General features: G+C 49.3%; 1 protein-coding gene across 2 annotated transcripts in view; it reads right to left on the reverse strand.

Moving 5' to 3' along the window:
* CSE1L (chromosome segregation 1 like) overlaps window positions 1-27661 on the reverse strand; it is a 1325092-nt gene that overhangs the window by 1173890 nt on the left and 123541 nt on the right. For both annotated transcript variants that reach the window (XM_069651279.1, XM_069651278.1), the window contains exons 6-8: window positions 8349-8439; window positions 1581-1688; window positions 1408-1500 (exon numbers count right to left, since the gene is read on the reverse strand). In XM_069651279.1, the coding sequence (XP_069507380.1) occupies window positions 1408-1500; window positions 1581-1688; window positions 8349-8439 (292 nt within the window). The remainder of the gene's footprint in view (window positions 1-1407; window positions 1501-1580; window positions 1689-8348; window positions 8440-27661) is intronic.

Below are 27661 nucleotides of genomic sequence, written 5' to 3' on the forward strand. Positions count from 1 at the left end.
AAAACTTTTAAAAAACATTCGAATTTTTTAGCCATTTTGTTTGACAAAATGGTATTTCGAAAATATTTTTTGGAAAAATGTACCGATAACCCTAGGATACAGGCATCCAGGGGCTAACGATTACCACCTACTCACACATACACAGAGGGACAAAGGAAGGTTGTGTGACCCCTCAGGTCTTTAAGGTAAACCAAGACAATTTTCCCAGTCAGGTTAAGCTAATTTAACCACAAGGAACCATATTACGCATACAAAAGGCACCACCAGCCTACCCCAATTGGTGTTCCTTTGGGGTACATATGCCATAGGAATAGTCAGGAATCTTTGTAGAGCAAACAAAAAAAGAGCCACACCCAGTCAGGCTTTGGATCAAGTCTGGACTGGAGGAACAGTGCTCCGCCTGCCAATCCAAACCTGAAACACATCAATCCCTGCTAGTGACATCACTATACACCACTGTAACCTCATCGCGGGAAGCTTGGCTTAAACTATCTTCACGTCATTCTTCAAGACCTCTCCTCCCTTCGGAGATCTTTTTGCATTTTCCGCAACATTCTAATGGTGGAAAGCCCACCCCCCATCTCCATACCCTCCGTCAACTCCTCACACTCTTTTCCCCAATTCACCCCAAAAAAGAAAATCACCCCCTTCAATTGCCCTGTACGCCACCAAAAAAGGCACTCTAAAAAAATGCACCATAACTGCTGCATTTTATTGGCCCCTCAGAGTTGGGACGGTACCTTGCTTACCTACATTGGTAAACATTGGCCCCCTGATTCCTATAGACCGATATAGAAAACCGAACTTCCTGGCACCAATGTTAATCTAAGACCAGTGAGACTAGAGAAAGTAAAGTTGGGCTTGTGTGATCAGGTCATGAGCTTGTGACAATATTTTTACTATAATCCATTTGCAACAAAGCACTTCAAATTGCAGGTGGAGAAATTATTAGAGTGCATAAATTACCAGAACAAATTAAGGGGATTGGGTTCAGGAAACACCTTGGTGCACAAAGCATTGTGTGTGGATCCCAAGGGGGTGGGTTTTAGTCTACACATCGGCGATGCAATGCTCAACTACTTGCTGCACAATTCTTCTGCCAACTGTATGTGATAAAGGACAGTTTGTACCAGGAACATGTAACTAGACTTTCCGTGAGAGAGGCTATGTGCCCACGGTACGTGTGCTCATGGGATTCTCTTCACCAAGATGACATTCCTATAGTCTGCAGCAAGGGGTTTGGCACACGAGTAATATCAGACCAGATATGACATTCTTACAAAGCTACTGAAGGAGTAGTGCATTTAAAAAAAGAATAATTTTTAATGGAATGGCAACTTTAGACAAGCACCTCACAATCATTAGGTATATAGCTCACTTAGTAGCACATATAATACAGATACTTACATCTGTTTGTAGGAGTTTATTATCCAAGGTTAACAGACTATGAAAATGTGTCATCCAGGTCTCCATGTTATCTTCAAAAAATTCAGGAAGATCCTATATAGCAAAGAGTATACAAGACTTAAAACATATTTGAAAAAAAGCATCTCAAAAACAGAATAATTTAGTCAAGTTACCTGAAAGTTTAAACTGTGGAACAGTTTCGCAATCAAATGGAGGGAAGAGAAGAGCACCTTCAACGCACTGGCATCGTTTGCATGGGTGTTGCAAAGTTCGATAGTGGCCTACACAAGAAGTAAAAGCATTTTACATAGCTGCACAGCATACATCTGCGTCAGTCTACTTCGGTCATTTGTCTTTGTAAAAAGAAAAAAGTTAGAAATGATTACATTGGCACAATAATGTGAGCGTCAACGCCATAAGGCTTTTACCATTTGACTTATGGTGCAGACATCGGTCAACCCGTACAGAGAATCATTGTATAATATTAAATGAAAAGTGGTCACGAATGAATGTCCCAATACTGTGACTGGCCAATTTTTTTTTTTAAATAAGTAGATTACTCAAAGGGTCATACAAACTGCGCTCATTTAATCATTTAAATAATCACTGCAAATCATAAAGGGTGGTGCAAGGTCTTTAATGCATTATTTTCCATATTGTTCCATTGTTAGTGTTTAATGGTGGTTATTCCCACAAGACTTTGATGCAATCCAATTTGTATCATTACTTTAGGACCTTGGTTGGCATCATATAGTTTATTCCGATTTTGGTAGTGGTGCAAATCTCAATTACAGATAATTTTGAAAAATGATTTTGTCTCCATCAGTCTTTATGTCCGGTAAGCAAGGCATGCTATCAACAGTAAGAGACAAGTGGTGTTCATTGAACTTCAAAAAGGGTTTGAAAAACGCCTATCTAATCCTAAATCTGCAGATGGGATCAAGCTAAGACCATCAAATAAAAACACAGTCCTGGTGGTGTCTTGTCAGAATAAAAAGGGCCTATACCAATAAACCTATTGCCAATCCTTACCTCTAAATACAAAAAAGTGTGGGAAACAGTGATACAAGAAAAGAAAGAAGTGTTCACAAATTATATGTCAGTATGTTCAGGCTGTTGGTGTCACTTCCCTTTGTTTTCAGCACGGACAAGGCGGTACTCCAGCTCAGCACAGGCTCTGACTTATCTAGCAGGAGGATACAGTTCAATCATTAGCATTAGAGCCAACCATGCCCAAGTCTCTTTGCCTTTCAAAGTCTCTTCTCTCAGAGGGCCTGATGCGACAAACAATACGTTATTTTCCTCTTAGGACTTCACATACTCAATTTTTCAGGCAATCGCTATTCACCTTGGATCCCCCTCAGCTGGGCTCAGATCCTTTGAGTGTCGCCCATGACAGGAACTTCAAAGGCGCCAAATGCATAGGCTCGAATGGAGCTCCCATGAGCCTGGTCAGCACCACATTAAGCTCCCACGCCGGGGCAGGAGCCTTCAACGGCGGGAATGATCAGAATAGTCCCTTCATAAACTCCTTTACCAGGCGAATGGACCACAAGGACGCCCATCCTGTAGTCCTGGTATATCGGGAGATGGCAGCCAGATGTATTTTTATGGAGGCGTGAGCCAGTCCAGCTTTGGCCAGCGACAGTAGGTACGGCAGCACTTGAGGGGCCGTAATCCGCAGAAGGTTAATCTTCTGTGCACGGCACCAGACAGAGAACCTCTTCCATTTATGACCGTAACACTTGAGAGTTGAGGACGCTATGGCCTTTGCAAGACCCTCTCTGCAATCAGCCGGGATATCATACCCTCCAAACTCTAGTGCTGCAGGAGCCAGGCCTGCAAGTTCAGCGACTGTGGGTCGTGATGGAGAATGGCGCCTCCTTCTCTGGAAGAAGATCCGCATCCGCCGGCAGCTTGACTGGTGGGTACGTTGACAAGTCCAGAAGGTCCAGGAACCAGATCTGCCTCGGCCACGCCGGTGCGACGAGGATCATCCTGCACCTGGACCTGGACTTCTTGAGCTGGTTGATGAGGCGGAGCAGCAACGGCAACGGAGGGAACACATAGAAACAGGCCGTCCCAAAGGAAGGAGAAAGCATCGCCCATGCTCCTCGGCTGTGGGAACCTGCTGGCGAACCTCTGGCACTTGGAGTTCGTCGTCGTCGCGAACAGGTCGATCTGGGGTTTGCCCCATCGTTGGAAGAGTCGATCCACTTGATCCTTGCGCAGTTCCCATCCGTGGCACGAGCGCAGCTCCCTGCTGAGTGAGTCGGCAATGGTGTTTTTTTATTCCTGCCAGGTGGAAGGGAACCAGAAACATCCCCTGGGAGACGGCCCAGTGCCACAGATCCTGGGCCTCCTTGCATAGGGCTGGAGATCTGGTGCCTCCTTGCTTCCGTATATAGAACATTGTGGTGGTGTTGTCAGAGAAGATACTCACCACTTTACCCTTGAGGGACGGAAGGAACGACTTGAGCGCCCAGAACACTGCTCGGAGCTCCAGAATGTTGATGTGGAGAGACCTCTCCTCCGGGAGCCAAAGGCCTCTCGCGTGGAGGTCTCCGGTGTGGCCCCCCCCCCCCCAACCCTCCAGAGAGGCGTCCGTCGTCACCGTCTCCTGAAACGCCGGATTTGCAATTCCGTGCCTGTCGTGAGGTGAGCACGGATGCCCCACCATAAGATCGCCCGACGGAACTCCTCGTCGAGAGGGATCCTGTCCTCGAAACAGCCCCTCGCCTGAAGCCAGCTGGCATCGAGGAACTCCTGTAGCGGACGCATCCGAAGTCTGCAAAGGGGTACAAGATAGATGCATCAGGACATCATCCCGAGGAGGGACTTGATGGACCTCACCCTGGCCACGTCCGTGGCTAGCAGGTGCCGCACCTTGCCCAGCATGGTCTTGGTCCTCTCCTCTGAAGGGGAGGCCAATTGCCCCACTGTATCGAGCTTCTCTCCCAGAAACCGTGTTATCTGCGATGGAACCAGGTGGGATTTGGGGTAGTTGATGGCGAACCCCAGCTCCGTGAGCAACCGGACGGTCCTCGCCGTATGATCGACGGCGAGTTCCCTTGTCCTTGCCCGGAACTTCCTGTGCCTTTTTAGAATAGGGATGTGAAAGTAAGCATCCTCCAGGTCCAAAGACGACAGGAAGTCGCCTTCCTCCAGCTGTCCCAGCACATGCTGGAGGGTGACCATCCTGAATTTCTGCGCCTTGAGGTACCTGTTTAAGCGACGCAGGTCCACGATGGGGCGCCAACCGCCTGTCTTCTTCCTGACGAGGAAGTACCTTGAGTACACTCCGGAGCCCCGGAGCCTTCTGGGGACAAGCTCGATGGCACCTTTCTTGAGCATCGCCCTTACCTCCAACAGCAGTTGAGGGACATGATATTCCTTCCTGGCCACGGGAGTAATGCAAGGGCACTTTTGGAATTCCAGCCAGTGCCCGTTGGCCAGGGTGTCCAACACCCAACGGTCGGTGGAGATGGACTCCCACACGCTGACGAACTTAGTCAGCCGGCCTCCCACCGGGGTGCTTCGGTGGGGGCCCAACAACACGGCCGGGTTAGTCTTGCTTGGAGGCAACCTTGCATCCTTGGCGATGACGGCGGGATCCCCCTTGCTTGCCGCGACCTCTGTAGGCCTCCTGGGAAGAGGAGCGGGCCGCCTGGCGGTAAGTGGAGGAGCCACCGCTGGAACCTTTGGAGGCACCCTGTCTGCCTCCGGAGCTCCGAAAGGGCCGTCGTTGTTTAAGCACCCCTAGGGCCCGGGCCGTCTCCGAGTCGGTCTTGATGGCCTGTAGGGACTCGTCCACCGCCTTACCAAAGAGGTTGTTGCCGTCGAACGGCATGTCCAACACTCTGGTCTGGACGTCCTGGAGAAAGTCTGTCGCCTTGAGCCATCCTCGTCGTCGGAGGCAAACTGTTGCCCAGTTGGCGAAATCCGGTATCGGCAATGTCCGTTGCCACCGTTATGGGTGATCCGACGCCACCTCGCCTTCCTGCATAATTTCTAGGGCCTCCGCCCTCTTGTCAGGTAGGAAGTCTAGCAGGGGAGCTATCTTGAACCAGAGCTCCCTGTCGTAACGGGCCACGATCGCTAAGGCATTGGCCGCCATAATCGTCGTCGCCGAGATGACTCATCGTCCCATGGAGTCCAACTTCTTGCCCTCGCTGTCCGGCGGGGAAGTGGAAGTTGAAGCTGCCGCACCCGCTGCCTTCTTAGCCGCTGCCGAGATGACAGAGTCCGGCGTGGGCTGGGCCCCGAGGCACAAGGGGGCGGCATCAGGGACTCAGTACTTCTCGTACCTGTCCCTCTTGGCGGGTGCCGTGGAAGGGTTCTTGAGGACAGCAAGCCCCTCGTTCTAGATGTCGTCGAGCAAAGGCACCGCGAGGGCCGTCCCTCTTGGCCTCTCGTCGTTGGTACAGAAACCTTTCCTTTTTTTGTTCTTCAGGGCAGAGGGTGATGACGGGATGTCCGCTGTGTCATCGTCCGTCCCCGTATCCTCTGTAGGGTCCGGCGAGGACGAGGGGTCCACAGGTCTCGCAGGCACGAAGGGCGGAGCGGGGTGGACTCTCCTCCGCTTGTTCGGAGGGCTTCCCGACAGCCCCGGTTCTGGATCCTCCGTCGGGGTCCGTGGCAATCTCGTCCTCATCTCGGTACATAAGGATTGGATTGCCAACAAAATGGCCGCCAAGCTATCCTGGGGCTCGGGTAATGGCTGCGACGGACGGGATGGGCGTTCCACTGGGCCCTCTACGTCGCCATCTTCGATCACGTCAGCGGGGATCGAACCTTCTCAAACCTCTCGTTGAGGCCTATGAACCTCTCGTTGAGGCCTATGAACCGCTAGTTGAGGGCCTCCTCTGTTTTCATCCGCTCCTCCGCAGAGGCGGATTCTGAGTCTGTAATGGCCACTGCCCCCCCCCCTCTTTTTCCGCCAGGGGCTTCACGGGGGTCTTGACGATGGGCTGAAAAGAGGACTCCCTCTGCGGTGGCAGGGATACTCTGGGCCCAGAGGCAGTTTCCATTGGCGTAGTCTCAGCCGGCTTCGCCAGGGTCGCAGCGACCACTTCGACAGAGGCCTTTGCTGGATGGATCAAAGCCCTCACCACCTTGGGTGCGTTCTGGGCCTTCGCCTGAGGGGGGGGCATGGGGGGGGGGTATGGTGTCAGCGCCTTGCTCCCCCTTCGAGATCGACCGGGTCCGCTCCAGCGCTGGCTCGTGGTCGAACATGCCGGGGAAGTAGCGCCCTGCCTGGCAGCCGAAGAGCCCGACCTTTCGGCGCTCTCAGTGCCCGCGGGCTCGCGGTGCTTGGCCTTCTGTTGGGCCCCCATCGCCGGGGCACCCTCACAGGACTTAGAAGCCCGCTCAGACTTTTTCTTTGCCTTCTCACCTGCTGTGCCCTTCTCCAGCCAGGCGGCGAGGCAGGAACGATGATCTTGTTTGGTCCGTTCCGAAAGGTCCTTGTAGAACGAACAGTCCTCCATGTGCGTCTTGTCCTCATGAAGACAATCGAGACAACGCGAGTGCTCGTCCTCCTTGAAAACGTTCTGCAATCCGCATCCAGGGCAGCACCTGAACAGCTTGGATCTGAAAAAGTGCGAAAACGCAGCAAAAACTCAAGAGCTAAAGCACGAGGACTCCCAACACTTGAGCGTGCGGTAAAAATCTGAGGATGGCTGCCAGAGGCGGGGCTTAGGGAGAGGGCAGTCATTAGCTGGGGGCAGTATGACCCAGAGATCAGTGATTGGTTACTACTAAGAATTTCTTCATTATTTGGAAGGTATCTCGAAAACTCGAGGTACAAACAGGGGCGCAAACAAAAGCAGCTCAAACAGCTGCTAAACACAATTATATAAACAGTTTGTTTCTTCTGAAGAGATAATTCAACACAATGTAGTTTAAACACAAGTATTATTGATAAATATCTGATAATATAATATATGTTGGAAACTTATGTTAACAGATGTAAATTGAATGTATTTTCTCATGTTCCAATTTCAATTGAATGTGATATACAATTGTGGAATCTGATTCCAACTGTCATTTCTGGTTTAATTGTATGTAAATTTGACAAGATGAGAATCGTGCTACTCATGAATGATATGTACAGGATATAACCAACAAAGACTATATGTTGGAAACTGTTAATAATAATACTTGTGTTTAAACTACATTGTGTTGAATTCTCTTCAGAAGAAACAAACCGTTTATATAATTGTGTTTAGCAGCTATTTGAGCTGCTTTTGTTTGCGCCCGTTTGTACTTCGTGCTTACAAAGTAACCCTGCCCTTGTAGGCCATACTGGCTAATAGGGGTAAGCATGACAAAAAGGAGTTGCAGCTGAAGGGTGGAGGTGCTGCTTCTGTAGAAGTTGTTCTGATCAAAAAAGGAAAGCAAAAAACAAAAAAAATTGCAAAAGGTTTTGGTGACTAGCAGATCTAGCAAAAGGAATCGCAAAAGTAGAATGAGATTCTGCCCTTCAAGTCCACAGAGCGCCAACCGCTTCAAACGTTAATACAAATGCAAAGTGAAGCAAGAGAAACTACATAGGAAGATCTGCTGCTTTGCCAATTCATATGGACTATGTCCTTCAAGTAAGTTATTTGACATTTCAGCAGAGCAGGACATGTCATTCACATGTTGAACAAGCCCCAACTGTTGCACAGGTCGATGACAAATATTCATTCTCAAAGTTGTAGGGAACACATTACTGCCAAAAAAACAGCTGCATTAAAGTGGTTAAGATACCTTTCAAATAAAAGTTTGAAAGCTGTGAGAACAAGCTGGAGTAATGCTTTGGCTGAAAGAAAAAAGGGCACATTGATATAAGATGCTAATATATCTTTGATTTTATTGGGTCAGACCAGTCATGGAACTAGCACTCATTGCACAGCCTTTCATTGCATCAAAGAAATGAATTACAACCTTGCGCATACCTTAAAAAGGTTGGTCAGGGGTTCTGCGAAGGCATCCAGTACAACTTTTATTTCAGTCCACAATTCATTGGATTTAAACTCATGCCGATACCTAGATAGGAGCAAGTAAAACATCAATATTCCGTTTATATTTTTCACAATATAAAGATAACAAAGATGTTGGAATGAACAAAAACCATTAACACATCCGGTTAGGTTCTTTTTAATTTCTTGATTGCGGTTGATGCCAGTCAACCTTACACAGCCATTAAAAACAAACGAGCAATACAATACAATACATACATACATACCACGTTTAAAATCAGTCTAAGATTCATCCCTAAGAAAAAGGGGGAAGGAGAAGGGAAAGCGGAAAAAGAAAACAGTAAGCATGTTCTAAAAACGCCTAAAGCCTTATCCCACAACAATTGATAATGTAACCTACTTTCCATGCAGATATATAAAAACATTATACAACCTATACCAATCACACATTTTATTTCAATACTGATAGTCAACACTCCCAAGTAGAGCAATGTGCAAATAAGCAACTATGCTGCTACAAGATTACAGCCTGTACCAATCACAGGTTTCATATCATTGCATCTCATCCCAACTCCCTTCTGTACAAATATGCAGTAAGAAAGTGTGCGAATGAGGAAATAAGCGGCTGCAACATTTCAAGCCTCATATTACAGTATCAAATAACAAGGCTCAAATATAACCTTTTCCTATCATTTCTGTGCCAAACAATGTGGAGTCTAAAATGTTTGCCAGAGAAAAGTGACAAGCCCCTGACATCTGACATTGATTATCCCTGCTAGTGCCAGCAATTTTAAGGATGCCATCGTTGGAAGGGTTTCCTCACCGCTGGTCATTCTATAAAAGAGGTCTCTGATGTTAATAGAATCTGGATTCCATACAAATCTATTAAGGAGAGTCAACCGCTGGGCTTGCAATGCCCCACATTCTACCAAGATGTGTTCTCTACTTGGTTTTCTATGCAATACCCCAAATAAACTTCCCACCCCTTCCAATTCCTTTTTTGTGCTCCTTCCCCGATCACTCGAATCTCACCAGTTAACAATAGGTTTAGTTCTTAATCTGGGTAGGGGGATTTCCTCAAATAAGGTGGTAAGTATCCTAGCAGTTTATTGCAGGGCAAAAAGGCACCTGTACAGTTTGTACGAGTTGACTTTCTGTATCATCTGGCACCAATCAAGCTCCCTTAATTCTTTCTTGACCTGCCCCAGGCTTGCTATCAACAAATCGCATCGTACTCTGCAGTCCCTCAAAATGAGATCTACTGCTTTTCTTAAGGCAACTGGGCCCCAATCATTGTGGCTCCCAAGTCACTGTACCGAGAATCAAAGAGGACACAAGTCTATACTGAGACAGTATTTTCCATTTAAAAATGTAGTGCAAAGAGGATAGACGCAAAGCCGCAATTGACTGACAGTTGGGTAAAGTTAAGGCCTTCCTCCACATAAAATCACCTCTATCTTATCACTGGCACTAGTGAAAATCTACAATACTGCACACAAATCTGCATACAAATCTTTTTCATCTGAGCCGCCAATTGCGTTGCTTTCAACTTCAGTCTACGGATTACATTTCCTCTGTTGGGGCCAGAATAAATAACGAAGCCCAAGTAGGTAAGACTCCATTTTGTTACAACAGGCTCTTTACACAGTGACCATGTTTTTGCATAATCTTAATACATTTCTTTTTGCACTTGGCACATTAGTTTTGCTAAGAATACTCTTCTAAGGCACTGGTGAACCTCTGTAGACCAATCTGTGTGCTGCCCAACAGAACTACATAATCTGCGTAGGTCAAGTGGGAGACCCGCAGCTCTCCTACCACTTAGACGAAACAAAGGTCACAGTATCAAACATTCTCTCAAGTCAGCCAGATATAGATTGAGCAAGCAAGGAGCCAAAACACAACCCTACCTCAGCCCCACTACGGGTGCAAAACTCTTGACAGGGTTCCTTGCCTGTTCAATATAACCTGCAAAACTGAGCCCCCAATGTAGGGGCTTCAAGATTGCCAATAATGAATGCGAAATACCCCAGGCCTGCAATTTCGCCAAGAGACGTGGGCGATTGAATCAACGCCATTGAAAAGTCAACTGTCATCAAAAAGGTCTACTGTGACACCCCCACCCATGTAAGTTCTTAAATACATCCAGCTATTGCCAAACTAAACTTGCAAAAGTTTTACTTTTGCAGTTCAAGAGTGATATGGGTCAGTAGTTGAGTGGGTTATTCCTGTCACCTTTCTTAAAGATTGGAATAATCACCAAGCGTTTCCAAGAGCTTGGAGGTGCTCTATTGGCCAGCACTGAAGTGAATAGAAAAAACAGAAGTGTTGCCCAGACTCTTGGATTAGACTTTACAAGGACATTAGATAGCCTGTTAGGACCTACTGCCCTTGAATTAAAGGCCCTTCTAATGATCTCATCTTCTCAACACCCAGATTCAAGACCCATGGACAATTAATGAGCAGCTCTGGCAGCAGAACCGCAGGACGCCTATAAAGAATTACAAAAAAATGTTTACTCCGAATTAGGGTTATCCTGTTTGTTGTCCAGTGGTGTACCAGACTGTTAATTAAACCCCAAAAATTCTGTCCTTTAATAAGGACAAAACGTAGCATTTACCCTCCCCGCCCCCCTTCCAGATGAGACGGATAAGATCAGTGGAATTTAAGCCAGTTTTTAAAGGCTTGTTTCAATATTCCAATGTGTTCAGATCGCAACACCATGTTTAAGCATTCTGTACAGAATTTACAAATTTCTTTATGCAAAATCCTTTTCCTTTCTTGAACTAGGTGATCGAACAGATGTAAGCCAACCCCCTTGGCTTTGTGGTCTGGGTTGCAAAGTTCTACAACCCTACCCAGTAGACAGCAAAAGGATCCCACCTTTAATACTTCTAGCTTCTCGAATAGGGAGATTGAGCCGAACAGGTGGTAAAAATATTCAGTGCACTTTAGACCTTTGGCAATCCTCCTCACCAATCCTCCCAATCGATTACACTCATTAGCAAGGGTTAAATTAGAAACATTGGACTGCACATTAAGTTGAGCTCTAAAATGCAATATTACTATGAGAGGGTTATGATCACTCAGATGGCGTAGGGATTTGACGCTCCAAACATGCCCTCATTAAACATTCAGATAAAACAATATAATCAATGCAAAAGGAGGTAACAGCATTCTTCCAAGCATATTTGGGAGTGGAGGGTAGCCCCTTTCACGTTACCATTAACCACCACTAGACCCAGAGTTGAGAAAAAAGGATCTCCACCTTTTTCCCCTCCTCCTCCCCTCTTGAAACAATTGGCACCCACCAGCTACACATAAGGTGCATTTAGGTCACCACCCAACAAAACGTGAACCACAGCTTGATAAAAGCTTCACAGAGTTCAGAGTTTCTGCAGAAAGGATGGTAGATTGACACACAAGGGGTTGCTATATATGTTAACCAACACAAGAGCTTCCTTCCCCTAGGTTATTTTTCAGTCTTACTTTAATAGCTAAAATACCATAGTCATAGTCTGAGATTACCTTGGACTATATTAAAGAATTTTTCACGGCTAAAATGAGGCCGCCCGAGGATCTAACCCCCTTGTCCCTTCCTCTCCAGCTTTTGGAACGTTGTGTAACCATCCAGACTGACGGGTCTGGGTAAACGGACCTCTTGAAATAGAAAAACATTGAGTGTCAACCAGACATTACTGCCGTTTAAGATTTTTGTCAAACTAGAGAAGCCCCTGGTGTCCCAGCTGAGAAGGGCGAACTCCTGCACCTCCTCCCCACCTGCTAGAGTCATGTCTGCCCTTTCGCTCATCGTGCTACAATAACCAGGCAGGGAATGGAGAAGCCAGGACCACATTATCTTTGTTCTCCTGCAAGCCTTAATCACCCCGCCCCCATCTCAGAGGCGAGCCTAAAGTTATCTGCCCGATTACATGTGATCCTTAAAGGCCTCAAATGACCCTGTTGGTACTCCTTTACAAAGCTAATAGAATCCTCTTCCCACACCTTGCTTTTTCGATCTATCAAGGGTTACAAATTATAACCAAGATGCTGTACCGCATCCACTTGTGACATCACCAAATTAACATTTATAAGAAAAGGACACAATTATTCCAACTCACAGTTAAGGTGGCTCAGCATATTCTCATGTTAAAACAGAAAATCTAACAGCGTAGATTCACCAATACACTCATGAAACGGATATATTAATTTATTCCAAAAAATAATTAAATATTTACTATTGATATTTTATTTCTATCGCGCACGTACACAAGTGTTTCAGAGCGCGACAAGGCAAGGGAGGGGAACAGAGGAGAACAAAAACAGCGATCTTACTAGGCCCAGTGACATTGAGAACGCGCAAGGGCATGGAGGAGGGGGAAAGTGTCATTGTGACCATATAGTAAAGGAGAATTTTCCCTTTGGGCAAGTATGATGGGTTTTTGTTGCCCTATTTATAAATTTGTGATTACCAAATTAACAAAACTGCATAGATTTTAATACTAGTTGTACAACGTCCGTTCGCCTTTTATCAGGGAAATAAATTCTCTCAATGTCTCTTGAACTGATCAGACGAAGTTGCAGGATTTTGTGCAATAACCTCAGAAAATTCCCACGATTTAGCTGTATTTCCTCTGCAAAGGCAAACAAATGGTCCTACACCAAACATTTCCCCTCATCAATCCATGATAACTGACTGTATTCTTATATTAGGATGCATCACTCCCTTAATTTCCCCCACTGAATATTTAAAATTATGCTTTGCTGACAGGCACACCAAACACCTACAATTCTCTACCATGGATTGAGCCCTCCTTGATTGTACCCATTCCTCGCGTATTAGCCCGTCACTTTTTGCCTCTTGATGTGAGGAAGGTGGTTTTGTGATAGATTCGCCCACTACCACGGGAGCAAGCTGGGGCCCGTTTGGGCCCCTGTCAAATCTCTGCACGCTCGAACCCCTCATATACCTTTGTAAAACACTTTGGTTGGAACAATGATCCTGGACTGGGCCCCCACCAGGACAGCAACAGATCCTAAGGGACCTGCCCTAACCGGGTTAGACTGTTCCACCTCACCCCCCTCCTTCGAATGCACATCTATACCTTCACCATTGGGGCCCTTAACCATAACAAATTCAGAGCACCACTGGCCCGCTTCTATGAGTAGTTTCAAAACCATCACCATATCACCCCTACGCTTTTGGGCGAAGAGGTTGGCCCACACCGAAAAGTCCCTCTGCAAGGCTCTCATCAGTTTCATTCCTCGCAACCGGATGGTCCATGTTCTGATGGTTAGCTGAATTGACCAGTTCCTCCAACCTGTCCACCTCCAAGGGAACTTCATATACCTCTGCACCCTCATCGCTGGGCGTTACCTTTTCAAGGAAATGCAGTGCTTTCGAGAACTGTAGTTTCTGGAGGAACATTCTTGAGCCAGAATTCCTGCCCTTTTTCTTTTTTGGAGGCAGGGAGGTGGCCTCCCCTCAGGATACTATTTGTTTGTCTATGAAATGCTCATTACAGTCGGTCCAAAGACCTGATTCAGCAGCGTAAGAGGCCATCACGGCAGGAGAATACACAGTAGGTGGCGGTTTGGCAACCGCCCTCGGCAAGTGTGTAGTCACTACCTGAATGATTTCAGGGATCAAGTTTTTTCCAACCGTTTTTACAATACCCTTGCACCTCCTTTACACCAAGCTTCAGCTCACTAAAATGCAGGGTGTGTGTCGCGAGTTCAATTTTATGTTATCGTTTAGAACAGAGATTTCCGGGGCGGTTAGCCTCACATGATAGAGTTCCCTCAAGGTAGAACGCAATCCTTGCGACAAGGTACTGGCCTCATGACCGGGGGCTGCCTCTTTCTCCAATCCCCCACCTGGCGAGCTGATATGATGTTCTGTCATTTAGGATAACATTAATTCTTCCTCCAGTGGGGCATTCAAGTCCGCCTGTCCATCCCCCTCTGTCAAGTCCAATCTGGGAACATGTACCTCCAGCAAATCCATTGCTAGAAAACTTTGATCGCCAATGAAATGGCTGTCAACATCCTTTACGACTCTCCTTCTCCCCTCGTGCCTGATCTCCGTGCTTGTACCAGTGATGGGCAGGATTCTCCACCCAGAGAAGTATTCCATCCTTTTTTGTTTTGCTATTGCTTTCCTGATAACTTCCATTTGCCCCAGTTTCCCTTTTCTTGGAGTACCAGAGTTAATACTCTGCACCTGGACAAATCCATTGGGGTTTTCTGCATCCAAGACGGTCTCCCCGCTCAGAGCAGTAATTGGGGAAAGGGTTACTGTGCAGCTGTTTGAGATGTTATCCGGGCCCCCTCTTCCTGTCCAGCTAAATATTCGCTTTATTTCCCAGGCGACTTTCAGCTTCCTTCAAAGGACCATTTCTAACATCACATCAGTTGCAGCGGGAACCATTTTTCTGACCTCTTTATTCCTTTGTTCACATCCTTGTACAGGCAAAGTTTTTGTGCACTGATTGTCAACCACAAAAGAACCCTCCCCCACCACTCCCTGCATAAATCTCGGCTTGGCCACGGCCCCGCACCCCAATAGCCATATCAGGCTGTCCGGTTAGAGGATCAAGCAGTGAAACCCTCCCCCCCCTGCAACCCTCTCACAGGAGGGATCACATCAAGTTCTCCTGGCACAATGGGTTCAGTGATGTTCGTATCAATCATAGTTTTACTGCACAATTAATACATAGTTTCTATGTAACCGGGACACTACCTATGGCAAGTGGTAAACGCTCCTTCCAACTGGACGACAACCGATATTTCACCCACAGTCCACAAAAACGGAATCAGGAGTGAAGCGTAACTGTTCACAAGAGTATTGGTCCAAGAATTAAAAGTACACAGTATTAGTATTACAAAGTCTAGCTGCTCAGCCACCTTACCTCACCAGATATTTCTGCTGTGGCAGCTTCATGCAACTGCTGCCGTCGGGTAAGTAATAGTAGGCTGGCAAAAAGGGCACCCAGAATTTCAAGGTTCACAAGGGCCTAGGAGGGGGCCAGAGCTCAGCAGCTCACTAGCAGTCTTCAAAGGAACCACAACGTCCTCCAGGACCCTTCTACTGCCCCCCCCACTGCTTTGCTGAAACTTCACCAACACAAGTCCTGAAGGCTGCGCTCACCTCGCCTTACAATCACTCCGGCAGCAAATCTGCTGGAGTTAGGAACCTTCCAACATTCAATGTCAAGGTATGCATGCAAGTGCCTGCTCTTGGCTTACCGCCGCACAGTGGCATGCCAGACTTCTCCGACCTTTACTGCACAATGCGGCAAACAGCTAGGCCTTTATGCCGGACGTCGCTCCGCACGGTATTAGGGATTTTGAAGAACTCAAACTCCTCCCAAAAGAATGCCAGCCCCAATGGAAAGATCCAAAGGTTCTCGCAGGTAAGCAGACCACACACTGCTCGTCGCTCCAGTTGTTACCCAATATTTATACTGCCCACATTGCCACTGTAGTGGTTTTATGGCACGAGACCCTTTCCAAGAAATGGCGTGCTGTGAACCAGCCAGGGTGTCGCCATACCTTGCTCTTTCGCTAGTAAGCAAGAGGGTGTGCAGGGGGAGGAAGTAGGAAAGGGGATTAAACAGACAAACCAATTCAGTAAGGGTAAAAGCAAATATGGATGAGGGAGGAGGAAACATGGTTGTGGTAAAAGGGATGTAGGATTCTTAACAGATTATTGGAAAGCATGAGAGGAAAGATCAGGAATGTGCAACTTGGTTTAAAGCAAAGCCTTTATGGTGATGGCAAAATCGATACTAGAAGACGCAGGGTACAAGATGTAGTTAGTGTGGTTGATTGATGGATGAGGTTCAAGCAAGCCCTAGTAGTGTGGAGGCTTTCACCAAATTTCTTTGTAAGAAACACTCCCTGTATCAGGATAGAGAACCTTTTAAGCCAGCTGACAGATGCGTCAATATCAAGAGTTGGACCTGCACAGATGAGTGAAGCAGGTGTGAAGTTGGATTTTCAAAATATGCCCCGTTAGGTGGGTTTGGCGAGGCTACCCTATTTAGTGGATAGGATAATTAACACTTCGGTCTAGCCAAACTCAATCATGGTAGTGTAGCTCAAAATAGAAAAAAAAAAGAAATTTGCCAGCAGTGGTAAGCTATGCAACCACAACTTGCATCCCCAAAACGCACTGTTCAGGCCAACACACCGACATCACAGACGGCAAATACCCTGGTAATTTTATTTATATATATATATTTTTTTTTTAAGTCAGAGTAAGAAGCTTAAAGCAGAGGACAGTTCCATGTTATTTCAACTACAGTAATTACTTCAAATTAATTTACTTTGAAATGTTACTTACAATGTGTTATTTGTAAATAATCTTTGGGTGGGGTCCCCCATGCTCCTTTTCCCCCTCACTACTAACCCAAACCACCACCTTTTTACCCCTAAACCTGCAGCTGCATTGCTGCATATATGTTTCAAAGTCATTTCGAAGTAATTAATGTTGAAACCACAGGGTACGCAGATGAATGGCTCTGGCGGTACTGCATTTCAAACTTGAGAAACTTTGAAGGATATATATACACAAATACATATGGTGACATATATACACATACACATACACATACACCTTAACTTTGCGGAAATGTACTTCAGTTTGTTTCCTTCGGGTTTGGTGCACATGCATGGAGCAACAACAAGGCCCCAGACAGAGACTACAATTTCTATACTTTATAGACATGGCCGAGTCTAACATTCTCTGGCCAGATTAGGCGTTTCTCCTTTATCAGATGTTCCATGTCTGTTAAGATGGCTTTCTAGAATGTCGCCTAGTGGACAGATTTTGGGAGGCCACTAGTTATTGTGAACAAAGGAACTACGAGGTTAGCCAAAACCCAATCAAGGTATGTAGATTAGCAGTGAAGGGTTATTCTCAGGAGAGAATTGAGTAGTCCGGGGCTGTGATAGGTCAGGAGGAGACAAGAGACACTCCAAGATGGGTCTCAATCCCCCCCCCCCCCATCTTTCTTTGGAATAAAAAAATATGGGGAATACCATCCTTTGTTCCCCTCTGCTACAGGCCCCAGTTCTATAGCACCTTTCTCCAGCGCGGTCCAGATTTCCTGCACAAGGAGCGGATCTGGAAGCTTCAAAGAGATTCCCTAGTGGATTGTCGTGAGGCCGCTTTAGGAAGGGAAGGCAGTAGCCGTGGGCTACTGTATCCAGAACCCACGCATCCGAAGTAGTAGCTCGCCATTCTTCGAGATGCTGAGACAGTCTGCCCCCAAACGGCGAACAATGGAACATGGCCTCATGCTTGTTCTGGAGCAGCTGCGGCAGCGCCTGAAGGCCAAGCGGCAGCTGCCCGAGCTGCTTTGGCACCCCCATTTCCCCGACTACCACAGGTACTTATACGCTGGCCCCTTTGACTGACGGCTCCTCTCGTCCTACCAAAAGAGGAGTAGTAACGAAAAAGGAAACTCCCCTCCACTGCTGTCCCAAAGGACAAAAAAGGCAGAGGTTGACGCACAGCTGCACTCAAAGATTTTGGCCCCCATTAGCCTGGTCAGCACCACGTTGAGCTCCCACACCGGGGCAGGGGCCTTCACCGGCGGGAATGATCGGAACAGTCCTTTCATAAATTCCTTCACCAGTCGATGAGACCACAAGGACGCCCGTCCTGTAGTTCTGGTGTAAGGTGAGACGGCAGCCAGATGTACCTTGATGGAAGCGTGAGACAGGCCAGCCTTGGCCAAGGACAATAGGTACAGCAATACTTGAGGGGCCGCATTCCGCAGAGGGTTAATCTTCTGTGCACGGCACCAGACAGAGAACCTCTTCCATTTGTGTCCGTAGCACGAGAGTTGAGGATGCCCTGGCCTTCGCAAGAACCTCTGCAGTCGGCCGGGATGTCGGATCCTCCAAACTCTAGTGCTGCAGGAGCCAGACCTGCAAGTTCAGCGACTCTGGTTCGTGATGAAGAATGGCGCCTCCTTCTCTGGAGAGAAGATCCACGTCCGTCAGCAGCTTGACTGGTGTGGACGCTGACAAGTCCAGAAGGTCCGGGAACCAGATCTGCCTCGGCCACGCCGGTGCGACGAGGATCATCCTGCACCGGGACCTCTTGAGCTGGTTGACGAGCCGGAGTAGCAACAGCAGGAACGCATAAAGGAACAGGCCGTCCCAAGGGAACGAGAAAGCATCGCCCATGCTCCTCGGTTGGGGAAACCTGCTGGCGAACCTCCGGCATTGGAGTTCGCCGCTGTCGCGAAGAGATCGATCTGGTGTTCGCCCCATCGTCGGAAGAGTCGGTCCACTTGATCCTGGCGCAGTTCCCACTCGTGGCACGAGCGCAGCTCCCTGCTGATTGAGTCGGCGATGGCGTTTATCCCTGCCAGATGAAAGGGTACCAGCAACATCCCTTGGGCGACGGCCCAATGCCACAGATCCTGGGCTTCTTTGGATAGGGCAGGGGATCTGGTTCCGCCCTGCTTCCGAATGTAAAACATCGTGGTGGTGCTGTCGGTGAAGATCCTCACCACCTTGCCCTTGAGGGACGGAAGGAAGGACCTGAGGGCCCAGAACACTGCACGGAGCTCCAAGATGTTGATGTGGAGAGTCTTCTCCTCCGGGAGCCAAAGGCCTCTCGCGTGGAGACCCCCGGTGTGCGCTCCCCAACCTTCCAGGGAGGCATCCGTCGTCACCGTCACCTGGTGGGCCGGGGCTAGGAAACCTGTTCCTGCCGTCAGATGAGAGCGGACACCCCACCATCGTATCGCCTGACGGAACGCTTCGTCGAGCGGGATCTGTCCTCGAAGCTGCCCGTCGTCTGGATCCAGTGGGCGTCGAGGAATTCTTGCAAGGGCCGCACCCGAAGTCTGCAGTGGCGCACCAGATAAATGCAGGAGGACATTCAGAGGAGGGACTTGATAGACCTCACTCTGGCCACGTCCGTGGCCAGCAGACGTTGCACCTTTCCCAGGATGGTCCTTATCCTTTCCGACGGTGAGGCCCGCCGCGCCACTGTGTCGAGCTGTGCTCCCAGAAACAGGACGACTTGCGATGGGACCAGGTGGGATTTTGGAAAGTTGATGGAGAACCCCAGGTCCGTGAGCAGCTGGACGGTCTTCGCAGTGTGTTCTATGGCGAGCTCCCTTGTCCTTGCCCGTATGAGCCAGTTGTCCAGGTAGGGGTAGACGTGGATCCCCTGCAGGCGCAGCCGCGGCGCCACCGGTGCTAGGCACTTGGTGAACACCCTGGGCGCCGATTTTAATCCGAACGAGAGGGCCTTGAACTGGTAGTGCCGCCCTTTGACCACGAACCTGAGGAACTTTCGGGTTCTCTTTAGAATTGGGATGTGGAAGTATGCATCCTCCAAGTCCAACAACGACAGGAAATCGCCCTCCTCCAGCTGTCCCAGCACGTGCTGGAGGGTGACCATCCGGAACTTCTGTGCCTTTATGTATTTGTTCAGTCGTCGCAGGTCCATGATGGACATCATCCTCCTGTCTTCTTCTTTACGAGGAAGTATCTTGAGTAAACTCCAGAGCCCCAAAGCCTCTTTGGGACGAGCTCGATGGCACCTTTCCTGAGCATCGCCCTTACTTCCAACAGCAGTTGAGGGACGTGAATTTCCTTGCTGGCCATGGGAGGAATGCAGGGGCACCTCTTGTGGAACTCTAGGGCGTGCCCCAGGGCCAGGGGCGTCCAGCACCCAACAGTCGGTGGAGATGGACTCCCACACGTCGACGAACTTCGTCAGCCGGCCTCCCACCGGGATGCATTGGCGGGGGCCCGACCCGACGGTCGGTTCAATCTTGCTTGGAGGCCGCTTTGCCTCCTTGACCACCTTGGCAACGACGGCAGGATCCACCTGACTTGCCGCATCCCCTGTAGGCCTCCTGCGACGAAGATCTTGCCGCTTGACGGTACGTAGAGGAGCTGCTGCCGGCTCCCTTGGAGGGAACCTGTCTGCCTCTGGAGCTCCAAAAGGAAGGCCGTCGCTGTTGGAGCACGCCCAGTGCACGGGCCGTCTCCGTGTCCGTATTGATCGCCTGAAGGGACTCATCAACCACCTTGCCAAAAAGGTTGTTCCCATCGAAGGGCATGTCCAAAACCTTGGTCTGTACGTCCTGGCGGAAATCGTCGCCTTCAGCCATCCTCGTCGTCTCAGGCAAACACCGTTGCCCAACTGACAAAAACCGGTGTCGGCGATGTCCGTAGCCACCGTAATGGCGAGGTCCGAGGCAATCTCACCTTCCTTTAAGATTTCCAGGGCCTCAGTCCTCTTGGCGCCCGGAAGGAAGTCCAACAGAGGGGCGATCTTGAACCATAACTCCGTCGTAGCGGGCTACAATGGCCAGGGCGTTGGCCGCCTTGATGGTCGTCGCTGCAGATGAGATGACCCGTCGTCCCATCGCATCCAGCTTCCTACCCTCGCCGTCTGGCGGGGAGGTTGAAGTCGAGGCCGATGCCCCCCCCCCCGCTTTCCTCTTGGCCGCCGCCGAAACGACCGAATCCGGGGTAGGTTGCGCCCTAAGGCACAAGGTGGCAGCGTTGGGGGCCCGGTACTTCTTCTCGTACTGGTCCCTCATCGCAGGAGCCGTGGCAGGGTTCTTGAGGAGGGCGAGCCCCTCATCCCAGATGTCATCAAGAAGCGGTACGGCGAGGACCGTCTTCCTTTTAGCCTCGCGTCGTTGGTAAAGGAACCCTTCCTTCTTTTCTTCGGGGCAGAGCTGGAAGAGCTCGGATGCCCTGGAAATCATAGCATGGAAGGATCCAATCTCGTCGGGCGGGGACGCCCGGGCAGTGGGCGACGGGGGACACGTCCCGTCGTCGCCTCCGTCGTCATCTGTACCGGTCGTAGTCATATCCATGCCTGCATCATCCCCGTGGGTAGTGGACCGGGGGGGAAGGCAGAGAAGGCCGCAGAGGCGGGAGAGGAGGCCTAGGATGCGTCGTCCTCCTCTTAAGTGGTGGGCTCTCCGAAGGTCCTGGCTCCGGTTCCCCAGTCGGGTCTGGCTCAGGTACCTCCGTCGGGGGAAGGGGCACCCTCACAGGACTTAGAAGACCGCTCGGTTTTCTTTTTCTTCTTCTCGCCTGGCGGGCTCTTACCTTCCAGCCAGCTGGCGAGACTAAGGTGGCGATCCTTCATGGTCCGCTCCGACATGTTCCCACAAAACGCGCAGTCCTTTTCCTTGTGCGTCTTGTCCTCATGGAGACAGTAGAGGCATAACGAATGCTCGTCCTCCTTGAAAACATTCTGAAGCTGGCATCCAGGGCAGGTCCTGAACAGCTTCCCAGGCGTCAAGCTCCCTTTCTCCTGAGCCATATCCGGGGTATGCCTGGGAACTTCTGGAATCCTCCAAAAGCGTAACTCGACGAAATCTTCACCCTTGAGGGGAGTAGAAACTCCGAAACGGATCCCCGTTGATTGGAAGTAGAAACGGTGGAGCTTGAGGCTCTATTTAACCGAAAAAATGACAATCTCCTGAAAAAAGCGCGAAAACGCAGCAAAAGCTCGAGAGCCAAGCACAAGGACTCCCAACACGTGAACGTGCGGTAAAAATCTGAGGATGGCTGCAGGGGCGGGGCTTAGGGAGAGGGCAGTCATTGGCTGGGGGCAGTATGACCCAGAGACCAGTGATTGGTTACTACTAAGAAAGACATCAGAAACGAAACCGATACTGATTTTTTCTATACCGAGGATTGCCGGCCTGACGACGGGGAAGATTCATGAGCATGTGAATCCATGCCAGACCCCATGCTGGAGAATCCGCATATTCTTCTTATACAAAAAACGCATGCATTGGGTAGCGTTAATACCAAATTCCTGCCGCGATGGGGCCCCGACAGGTACCACACGGAATACTCAGCTCAATCTAGGGGAGTCATGACACTCATACACCCCAAGCTTTGCTTCAAATATCATTCTAGTAAGCTAGACCCACAAGGTAGATATGCACTGGTGTGGGGGGAGTTAGCGGGGCGCCAAATAGTAATAATTAACACATATGGGCCCAACGTAGATGACCCGCAATTCTACTGTACAATTCTGGATATGTTGTCCACATCGGGGGAGGCACAAATAATATGACGAGGAGATTATAACACTACTCGACCAAAAGGTTGGCCACCAGGGGGGGGCACACGGATGAGTAGCCTTCCCGTGTAAGCTCTCCCCTCAGAGGTCCTGTAATGTGCCTTGAGCCCCCACATTACGCCCCCCCAGGAACTCCAACGGTGGAGCAGACATGGGAAGACTCCCCCATCAATCCGCAAAAACCTGATCGAAATTGGACGTATAGACCGGGAGAAATCTGCAAGGTTTTCCCGCTCGTGACGACAGGAGACACGGGACCTACGCAACTCATGACCGAGGCGGCCACGAGCTCCTGCTGGCCGACAAACATCGAAGTGAGTGCCCGACGTCCCGTCCCCCCTTCCTACGCATCCCCTGAACATAGCCCGCGAGGAGGTGTGCCCGTGGAGAGGAGGACCCAGCGGCGTCTGCACAGTGGACCCCTCCGGAGGAGTCATCCACCCGAACGCTGCCGACACCCCAGGTGCTTCGCGGGAATAAGGCCCCCGTTGCCGGCTTCAGTCAGTGTTGCGGCAGGCCTCCGGCTGGGACGACGCAATCCGGGTGCTCCGGTCCCTGCGGGCGTGTCCTGGCTGCCTGCCTGCGCCGTGTGCGCCCGCGGCCTGACGGAGCAGGAGCGCAACCGGGCCCCCGTGTGCCCGACTTGAGGACACGCGGCAACGACATGCTCTCATTCAATGCCCCAAGGGCGTGAGCATTACTTATAACGTAAGCTTTCCTTTTACTAACTCTGGATTCTCAATTTGTCTTTCACGTGGTCGAACGTCAAGCCTGCTGTGGTGCCTTTACACAAGTCTGCCAAAGCCTATTCCACAAATGATCTTGGCAGACCCTTTTTGCCAGCTGTAAACAGCACTGGGAAACCTGCATTGGCACATGGTCTCCCGACACATGGCGCAACTACGCGTCGACAATTACCAGAGCTACCTCACTAATCTGGCGATAAAAACCTCACTGGACGAGGCTCCCCATCTCACTGGAAGGCAGAATTGGAATACTTAAAATGGTTGTATTACCCCAATTGCTCTAACGATTTACCAATCTGCCTGTGTGGCCCGGGGATGCTTTCTTCCAAACACTGCACTCCCTCAGCAACACCTTCCTCTGGCACTCGGGCGCAGTCTGCCTCAAACTGTCCACGCTGACTGCCCCCAGAGCGCTGGGCGGATTCAACGCACCACATTTTCTAGGTACTGGGTTGTGGCCCAATCTCAATTTGCTGCACACTGGTTCAACATCATCAATCTCCCCCACCCCCCCCCACATGTTCACCTGGAAAAACTAACGGTCAGTGACCGAGTGATTGGATCACTGATACTCAAGCCGATACCCCCCAAATAAATTTGAACTGGAAAAGGTATGGTCCGATGTGGCGGGTCATGCTCTCCTAATAACGGGGGAAAATAGCAAAAGTGAAAGTAACTATTGCCACAGTATACGCACCCAACACCGGGCAGACTGCATTCCTAGAGAAAACTATCCCTAAAATGCTGGAAGCCACAGGCCATATCATCCTGGGAGGAGACTTCAATCAATGGGCAGACCTGGATAAAGACTGGAAACCGGGTGAACCCGAAACGAAAACTCAACATAAGGGAGGGCACACTGAGCTGGCCGCAATAATGGAACTGTATTGCATGAAGGACGTGTGGAGAATTATGCATCCCAATGAGAGTGGATATACCTTCTATTCAAACCCCCACCACACGCTCACGCGTATTGACTATATAGATCTCACGAGCGAACTCGCATCCAATACGCAGCATGCAGACATTATCCCGATTACTTGGTCGGACCACGACATGGTCCTAGTAGATATCACCTGGGTGGATCTACCCGTCACAGGAGGGACGTGGCGGTGCAATGAGACCCTTCGAAAAGACCCGATTTTCAAAGCCGTCATGGAGACTGAAATAGATCAATATTTTGAACTGAACAATGGGGGAAGTTACCAAACAGTCTGGGAGGCGGGGAAGGCCACATGGAGGGGTATTTTAATACGAGAAGGGGCCTCCAAGAAAAGGGAGCGGAAGATCATAGAACAAAGGCTACGCACCGAAATACGTCACCTAGAGGTAGAGATAAGTAACGGCCCTAAAGTAGACCCTGATAGAATGAAAACAGCCGGACAAATAAGAGATGAACTGCGGTTATTGGAACATGACCAAGTAGTACGAAAACTGCGGTTACTAAAACAGATATTTTATGAAAAAGGGGACAAGGCTGATGCTCTGTTAGCCGCCAGACTCAGAACAGAGAGCAGAACGTAGGGTGAATGAAATATCTGAGGACCCCTCCTCCCCTGCCCATATCCTCCACACCATCCCGGAGGCCTTTGCCAATTTCTATGAGGACCTATATACCTCTGAAAGGACCCCATGTCAGTCAGATATACACTCCTCTCTAGCCCCAATCACCATGCCCACTATAACGCAGGTAGAAACCAAGCTCTTTGACTCCAATTATTGAACAAGAGATTCACGATGCAATTAAAAGGCTAACACTAGGTAAATCGCCGGGGGAAGATGGCTACACGGCTGGTTTTTATAAAAACTTTCACTAAGCTATTGACGCCCTTCTTGACGAACTATTTAACGAAATAAGAGACGTGCGTGGCTCCGGACTCCTTCAAAAAAGCACTGATAACAGTGATCCCCAAGGATTGGAGAGACCCTAAATTTTGTGGATCACACCGCCCTATCTACCTCCTTAACCTTGACGCCAAAATCTATGCTAGAGTACTGGCTGCCAGACTGGAATCACTTATGCCCCACCTGGTCCACCCAGATCAGGTCGGCTTTATACTGGGGAGACAGGGAACTGATTCCATGCGTAAGACACTGCACCTCATCCATGTGGCCCACAACCTCCCCAACGACCCCGTCCTACTGTCTATAGATGCGGAGAAGGCTTTCGATAGAGTAGAATGGGAATTTCTGGGAGCAGTCTTGCAAAAAGTTGGCGTAGGCCCAAGAACTAGAAGAGGGATACAAGCGATATACACATCCCCCGAGGCTTCAATATTTGTAAATGGAGAATACTCCAGGTGCTGCGAACTGAAACACGGGACAAGACAGGGATGCCCCCTCTCTGCAATCCTATTTGCTTTGTCATTCAATCTAACGTCGGACCTGGATAAAACACTCCCTCCTACCAGGGAGGACTTCACCAAAGCACTGGCCATGGCGGAATTCTTGCGGGAAACCGAGACCATCGACGCATGGAGGCTGATCAACAAGAAAGGGAGGCATTACCCATTCTTCTCGCATGTCCACAGGAGGCACTCTAGGATTGACCTACTATTGACTTCCAGCAAGCTCATTCCCTGTATGGAGGACATACAAAAATAGGGCCGAGGGCCATATCAGAGCACGCACCAGTCACCATGCGCCTGCGGACCCTGGGTATGCCAGAACTGCCGAAATGGCCCTGGAAGTTGCAGGACCAAACCATTGCAGACGTGGCCTGCAGAACGGAAATAGTTGAAGCTCTCTCATATTACTTTGAGAACACGACCAACGACACCTCAAAGGCAATCATCTGGGACGCCATGAAGCCAGTGATCCGTGAGGTAGAGATTAATTGTATGGCAAGGCTCAAGCAACTAAACCAGCTGCAACAAGACAAGCTAGCGAAGAGGGTCACAGAATTGGAGAACAGCTTCAAAAAGGCGCCAAACCAAAACAAGCCTGGATCTCAAGAAAGCGAAAGCAGAATTGGAAATGCACCTGGCAGATCGCTCAGCCAGAGCCCTGGCCTACACTAAACCATTTTTCTACTTGAATTGCAACAAGGCAAATTGCCTCTTGGTACACAAGGTGAAGAAGCTGTACTCACTGAACAACATCCAATGCCTAGCAGATCGGAACGGCAGCGTACGATATACAAAGGCGGACATACTCTAACTAATGACGCAACATCATAAAGAAATCATGTCCGGACCCCCAACAACCAAGCCGGCGCAATTGAGATACTTGGCGTCCGCCCAAAGAGCTCCACCGCACCCCCACTTGGAAGCACTGGAACGCCCAATCACAGCGGAAGTAGGAGAGGCTATTCGCAATCTGAAAAACACAGCACCGGGACTAGACTGATTTACAGCCCAATTCTACAAAAAATGCACCCACATCCTGTCGCCACAGCTAGCAAACCTGTTCAACTCATTCCTCGAGACGGGCTCCACAACCCCGTCCATGGAAGAATCACTGACGGTTCTCATCCCAAAGCCAGGGAAAGACCGCAACCAATGCTCCTCATACAGACCCATCACCCTGCTAAACAATGCCAAGTTATTCGCGAAAATCCTGGCGAAGTGTTTAGCGCCGATCCTCCCAGACATAATTCACCCTGATCAAACAGGCTTTATCCTGGGCTGCAGCACGCAAGACATCAGACGAACCATAAACACAATCAAGTCAGCGAACAGAATGGGGTTGGAACTGATAGTCCTGTCCTCTATGCGCACAAAAACGTTCAACATGCTAGACTGGGGCTACATTAAGGAAATATTAAAACACTATGAATTCGGCCCTAACTTTGCAAAATGGATATTATCCAACTACCAATACCCCCTCCACGCAACTCAGGGTGAATGGCGCCAAATCGGAGAGATTCAACATCATGAGAGTTACTAACTAGACAAGACTGCCCCCTATACCGCCCCTCATATCTGCGCTCTATGGAACCATTTGCATGCAGAATTCGACACAACCCGGCAATACATGGCCTTATGGTCAAAGGGGAGTCCTACAAAGTGGCCCTATATACTGATGACGTACTACTAACGACCACCCAGCCGGAAGAATCCATGCACGCAATCTGGCAAGAACTAGAAACATTTAGAGAGGCATCAGGATTTAAAAGTTAAACTTCACGAAATCAGCAGCAATGAGCATCAATGTGCAGAAGAAACGCAGGGCAGCCCTGGAAGTCAACTACCCGATCCCATGGGCAAAGCGCTGCCTCAGCTACGTGGGGGTTCAAATGCCAAACAAAACGGAAAGAATCTACAAAATACATTTCCGCCCACTATGCAGAGCTCCGGAAGGATTTGGCCAGATGGCAGAAGCAAGAAGTTTCATGGTTCTGTAGGATTACAGCTGTGAAAACAAACCTAGTCCCAAGACTGCTTTACCACTGCCCGGCCCTCCCAGTAACAATCCAAAAGAAAGCCATCCAAAAGCTGCAGGTAGACATT

Source organism: Ambystoma mexicanum, chromosome 3p (genome assembly GCF_040938575.1).
Source record: "Ambystoma mexicanum isolate Mex_15411 chromosome 3p, UKY_AmexF1_1, whole genome shotgun sequence".
Classification (NCBI taxonomy): domain Eukaryota; kingdom Metazoa; phylum Chordata; class Amphibia; order Caudata; family Ambystomatidae; genus Ambystoma; species Ambystoma mexicanum.